This window comes from Uloborus diversus, chromosome 2 (assembly GCF_026930045.1).
Source record: "Uloborus diversus isolate 005 chromosome 2, Udiv.v.3.1, whole genome shotgun sequence".
In the NCBI taxonomy this organism is placed as follows: domain Eukaryota; kingdom Metazoa; phylum Arthropoda; class Arachnida; order Araneae; family Uloboridae; genus Uloborus; species Uloborus diversus.
In genome coordinates, this window is record NC_072732.1 from 150225028 (window position 1) to 150231404 (window position 6377).

The 6377-nt window shown below is 36.2% G+C and overlaps 1 protein-coding gene across 2 annotated transcripts in view; it reads left to right on the forward strand.

Moving 5' to 3' along the window:
* The window catches only part of LOC129217411 (uncharacterized), a 59565-nt gene that overhangs the window by 37880 nt on the left and 15308 nt on the right, over positions 1-6377 (forward strand). For both annotated transcript variants that reach the window (XM_054851709.1, XM_054851708.1), the window contains exon 3: positions 4573-4867. In XM_054851709.1, coding sequence (XP_054707684.1) covers positions 4726-4867 — 142 coding nt within the window. In that variant the 5' untranslated portion in view covers positions 4573-4725. The remainder of the gene's footprint in view (positions 1-4572; positions 4868-6377) is intronic.

A 6377-nucleotide genomic window follows, 5' to 3' on the forward strand; every position in this document is an offset into this window, starting at 1 on the left:
CTGACGTAAACACAGGCAGTTTGTTCTGAGTATTTATTAACGCAATCGATGGGTCTTAGTTTGCTTTCAGCTACAGAAATTAATTCGTTCCTTAGTAGTATTCTCGAGCTTCTCAAAATAATGTTAGTTTTCCTTATTTCCTTCTAAAATATGAGTTGATTGAAAATCGTGAAAGCGAAAACTGGATTAACAAACTTGGATAACGTTATACAAGGTAAAAAAATTTATTTTGTATGAATTTGTAAGAATATGAGTTTTTTTTTGATCTTAAATTAATTTAACTAACCATCTTTTACAGCAGCATTTAGTTGGAATGGACGGTATGCAAAATATTTTCTTGAATATATTATCGTAAAACAAAATGAAAAATGTTTCACCGAGAAAGAATTTACTTTATTCCTTTTATTCTCTGCTGAAAGGTTTCGCCAAATTTGTTTAGGGTTATAGTTTTAGTATTGTGCGAGCAAAGTAGCCTTGGCGAGATTTCGCGTTTTTAGTTAAACCATTTTTAATTTTTATCATGAGTGGAATAAAATGGTAGTAAGATTACAGAATTCGATAAGTAAAAAGAAATAATGGTCAATCAACTGAAAAGAAAACTACCACCATATATCCGTAAGAATTCTGTAGATGATTTGCATAACTTGACATAATTAAATCGTAACTCAGAAATTAGAAAAATGGAAGCAGAAAAATTTTAAATTAACCGATTCGAGAATTCGAGAGAAATAACTCAGCAACAAATGCAAAACAATAAGCGCTAGCCAAGCAAGGCAAAGAAGTATCATCTTCTTTCGATAATAATTTGTAATGTCATATTGAATTTTCTAGCATTAATTGTTGTTCTTGTCAGGCCACAATTATTATTTAGTTCTATCAAGAATTGATAAATATCGAATTCAACATCGTGGAAATAGCTGCTTAGAACTACGAACTACGTAGTTTGCATTAATCTTTGACGTTTAGTAATGCTTCTTGAATTCTCATTTCCTTCTACGTGGGCCAGAATATCCACAAGACTTTGAAAATTAATTTAAAAAGAATAAAGCGAAAAATATCATTCATACGAACAAAAATCACAACACTTTTAGCATTTTCTTCGTTTCCACATGCGTTTGTTTTAGTTTTTAAATCAGCCATTAGACAGTGACTGCAGTGCCGCCTATAGTTCGTTGGAGTTGCGAATTCCATCTGAATGAATCTAGCAGAGGAGAAGGGAAAATAACGATGGGATTTTTTGATGGACGCGTTTTATAATGTCACTAGTGCTTTATTCATTTATTTCATTCTCTAAAATAAAATAAAGGAAAATAAAAATAGCTATCATGGAAACAACAAAAAGAAAATATTTTCATTTCGTTCAGGAACGTAAAAAGCAAAATGGTAAGCTTAAAACTTTGTTGTGAATAAATAAATCAATTAATTTTTGCCGTGAGAATATAGATCGAATATACTTTAGATTTAAAAAATGTTGCTGAGAGCAAATTTTCATTTTTACAAAAATAAGGCTAAATAATAGAGAGGCAAAAGTGCATATCTGTAACAAACCAACTCCCCTATAAACTAATAGATACGTCCATTTCCGCCGATAAAACGGAGATGAGCCTTTCCATATAATCGATGGTCAGACAGTATATTTTTGATGAAATTAAAAAGCATTTTTAAATGAATTGTTCGTTAAAGTTTTTACTGTAAAAGGCTTGCAACAGAAAAGTTACACTTTCTGAAGAATGACCCATAAACGAACTTCTTGACTTTACACAATCCGTTTTACGCGAAAACAGTATCCAGCCCCTGGCATTCCTTTGAATTTTGACATCTTGAATTCAAATGATAGTTGCGATAAAACCATTATTAGAAACGAGAATTCCAACGAGTAGGGTCCTATCGCAATTCGTGATTTCGAAAAACAGTTTGAATTCAAGATATCATAATTCAAACTTTTTTTAAAGATAAAATCTAAATTTTATTATTTATACTATAGAAATTACTATATTTATGCATCGAAAAAGTACATTGTCATACATTATATTTTTACACTACATTTAAAAAAAAATTCTTCGCTCGTGCGTGTAAATCTTGCATAATTTACGAGAAATGGAGTTATTTATTACTCACGATAAATCAAGCAACATGCATTGCATGTGGCAAAACAGACACCAACCCTTATCCTGTTCTTAACTCCTAGAATGGTTTTTATAGAGTCGATCGTTAGCGAAGCAGAAACGAGTTGGAAAAGAACAATCAGTACTCTATCGTAAAAATCATGGAATGTCTGCGTATTTATGTTTAAATACGCAGAAATATGAACAATTCAAAAGAAGTTTCATAAATTTCGATTGGAAAACAAAACATTTATTTGATCTGTTTATGACTTTTTTTTTCGTTCTGGGATGGAAATAGTCTCTCAGAAAAACACTTATGCTAATTAATAGTGGTTCATTATTGCGTTCCTGGCAGTTTTCTAATAACCTGTGTTTCTAAGATTGTGTAATGCAGTTTCTTTTCAAAACGAAGGGAATTCTTTAATGTGCAGGCGACTTCGGGCAAATTTAAGCTTTAAACACTAAACAAAAATTCAAGCTTACTGCTCACAGCGAAATTTCTTTGTTCTCATAAATTGCATAAGTCAAGATAAAGGCTATGGACTGATTTTGTACATTTGATTGCATAATAAGGGTTTGATAGTGAAAAGCGACTTTAGTTTTTTATTCTTTCCTTTTGAGTGATGCCAGTCCTGTACGGTTAATATGCACTCCACATATCATATAACTAATTTTATTCAGAAAGAACTACACAAAGGCTTTAAACATGATTTTATCTTTTTCAAGACTTGGGTGGGATGAGCTGGGTTGTAGTTGTTTCACGAAGGTATCAAATCCGTGCCAATAACACTTCTCTTTTCACTGATCTCCATAAAAAAGAAACAAGCATTGACAAAGCCGCGGACTAAATTATAAGAGCCCGACTAAACAAGTACTCATAGCATGGGCGTAGCCAGAGGGGACGGAGGGGGGGGGGGGCAACTGCCCTCCCTTCTTACCTAGAAGAGAACATTGATTTCCAAGATCTTTCCAAATGTCACCACAGATACTTTAAAATTCCTATTTCAGGACTTCAGTTTTGCAAAATTGCCGTGAGAGAGCAACATAACTGCTTTTTCTGCTCTCATCTGACCAAAAATGGCATAAAATGCGTTTTTAAGGGGAGAGGAATACTATAATTTCAAGGCATTTTCGAGGTCCGCACTAGGGGGGAGGTGACACCTAAAAACCACTATCTTGTTGCACCTATGTTTGCCCCTCTCTAACGGAAATCCTGACTACATAGATGACCCATAGCATTTTTGGAAATTTTATTTACTAATTGTTAACGCCATCGAGGTAGCAAAATGTGAAACAAGCTTAAATAGCGGGGGTTTTTTTTTGATTGAGTCTTTCCCTAAACATTTCCTTTGTTAATTGGAGAGTTTTGAGGGATTCGTTCCAGATTGTAGCGTGATAGTATTGTATCGACTAAAAAGTATCGAATTGCGAAAATAGATTGAGCTGGTTTTAATAGTAAACGCTTCAATTAAAGAACGGTTACCTATGATTTTGTACGAAAGGAAGTCTTCATCAAGCCATTTACTTTTTTGATTTTAGTGTGCTATGCTATCAATATTCTACATTTATCGCCAAGTATACCTTCCTTCCCTTCTTAAATCAGCATCAAATTAGTTTCAAAGATCCAGAGTTCACACAGCCTTTAGCCACGTCCCATTTTGTAAAGACTCGATTACCAGTATATCGGAAAGATGGTGGAAAGGTTTCATGCAAAAAGGTAGCTCTTAGGGGAGATATGTATACCAGAAAGATCTGCTTGCTTTTTAATGAATTCACGATTCATTAGTTAGGAGATAGTTTTATGCGATTATTGGTGGAAGAGTCCTTGCAAAATGAACCGTGTACTAGAAAGATGGTGAAACCTAAGGCTTCGTGCCAAAAGTTGGCGCTTAGTGGAGACAAAAATATGCCTGAAAGATCAGATTGTTTTCTAATTAATTCTAGATTCATTAGCTAGAAGATAGCTTTGTCTACTGGTACTATATTGGTGTAAATGTCCTTACAAAATAAAGCTTGGATAAATGAGCGAACCCTGAATTTTCGAAAGTAATTTCGTACTAGTGAATTTATTTAAAAGCAAGCTTATCTTTCTTGTATACTTGTCTCCACAAAGTGCTACCTTTCATCAGGAAGCCATCTTTCTGGTATCATGCTAGTGGTCGAGTCTTCACAAAATTTGGGTGGCTTAAGGGTGTGCGAATTCTGGATCTTTGAAACTAATTTGATACTAATTTAAGGAGGGAAGGAAGGGAGAATACTTAGTAAATAATCGTTGTTGACTGATATCATAGCACCCTGAAGTCTCTGAAAAAAGTTTTAAAAAATGATAAAATCAATAATTTCATAATTTACATCGAAAGAATTCAAATGTAGCAACTAATTTTAGACAAAATTTTCAGCCTAAATGTAGCGACTAATTTGAGACGGAATTTACTATTTTGTTTATTAATTTATTTATTTATTTCAGTGAGGAAGCAACAAGGTGACCTGAGTATGGAACCCTCACAGGCCATCGTCCTAGCCGGAGCCAATGTTACCTTTACATGTTCCAACCCTTCGAATGTGACCTTCCTCTGGGACTTCCCCGTCCAGGGTGCAGGAATACGACGTCGCCCATGGCATGTCCATTTCCAATGTCAGCATGAAGCCGTACTACTTTAGCAAGATAACCTTGTTCAGCACGACCACGCTCATGTCAGGCGAGATTGCGTGTTCCACAGAGGAGGGGAAAGGAAAAGCGATTGGATTCCTGATAGTCAACGGTAATATTGCGTCCGAAGCTACGTTTTTGCTTGGCAGGGGTATAATTATCGTATTTACTCGGAGTTGTTCTTTTGAAATTGCACCCATTATCAAGTAAAAATAAGGCATGTGATTCTTGGAAATAGGTAAATCATGAGATTTTCGCTTCACTGCTTCCTGCTGTTGTTGGGACTAAAGCCCTGAATCGTAGAATATAGTAGCGACACGTCCACCATCTTCGGGCTAAATGCCGCTTTCGTCCTATATCTGCTCTAATGAAGTAGCGTGTTTTGTTTCTTGGTTATGGGTTAACTTGGAGCATGGCCCCAGTAAATTTCGCTTACGCTTACAGACCGTGACAATCGCTGAAACTCACGGCAACAAAGAGGGCGCTACAGGGAACCCCTGTTACGTTGATATTGATTGGTGGATGCAGGGGTTCCGTTCAGCGTCTCTTACGTTCAAAATGGGCGACGTCCAACCAAAAATAAACAAACTTTGAAACGTTGACATTGATTGGTTGATGCATGAGCAGATCATAGTTGCATCAGCTTAGCACAAAAAAGTCGAATTCTCAAGGCCCGTAAAGCGTCAGCGCCATCTAGTGGCGCCATGCTTGGAGTTCATAAAAAACCACAATCAAAAAGCAAAACACGCTATTTCACCGCATAGCAGACATAGGAAGAAAGCATCGTTTAGCTCCAAGATAGCTGACGTGTCGCTACTCTACGATTCAGTACTTTAGTTGGGACTACATTCTGACGGTCATGAACTATTTTCATATTCTGTGGAATCTATTTCAAACACTGAGGTATATATTGAACTGGAATGCAATTTACACCACAGGATTAGCACTAGAATTTACATGAAGCTTTGAAGAATATCTCATACAATGTAGTAATATCATACTCATGGACATTGAGAGTCATTTGTGAATTCACATTTACTGTTTTTTCTGATAATGAAATGAAAATACTTTAAAAGCTATGGTTCATTTATGAAAGTAATGCGCATTTTATGGGAAAAATAGATTTATTGATCGTACTTGTACAAATGTTCAAGGTTCTTCAAAATACTGACCTCCTGCATCAATACACTTGCGGAGACGTGTTTGCCACGCCTCAAAGGCACCCTAAAACTCTTCGACGGGATCATCTCTCAGGAACGTTGAGATGATAATGGTTTTGGATGTTTTCCACAGTATTCCAATGTTTTCTTTTCAACACTGCCTTGAGTCTGCGAAACAAAAAAAAAAAGTCACATGAAGCCAAGTTGGGACTTTAAAAGGGTTGGAGAACCACCGGGGTGTTGATCTGGGCCAGGAATTGGGTTTTTCGTTCATACTTTCGGCACAAGCTTCGCGCAGACCTTGCGCATTTGCAGATCCTTGGTCACTATTCCATGTACAACGAATGGGGACATGTGTCGAATGTCAGCAGGGGGGTGCTGGATGCTAGATCGACGTCGGAATGCAAAACTTCGTGCACACGATCTACGTTCTCGTCTGTTCTGGCCGTTGTTGGGTGTCCA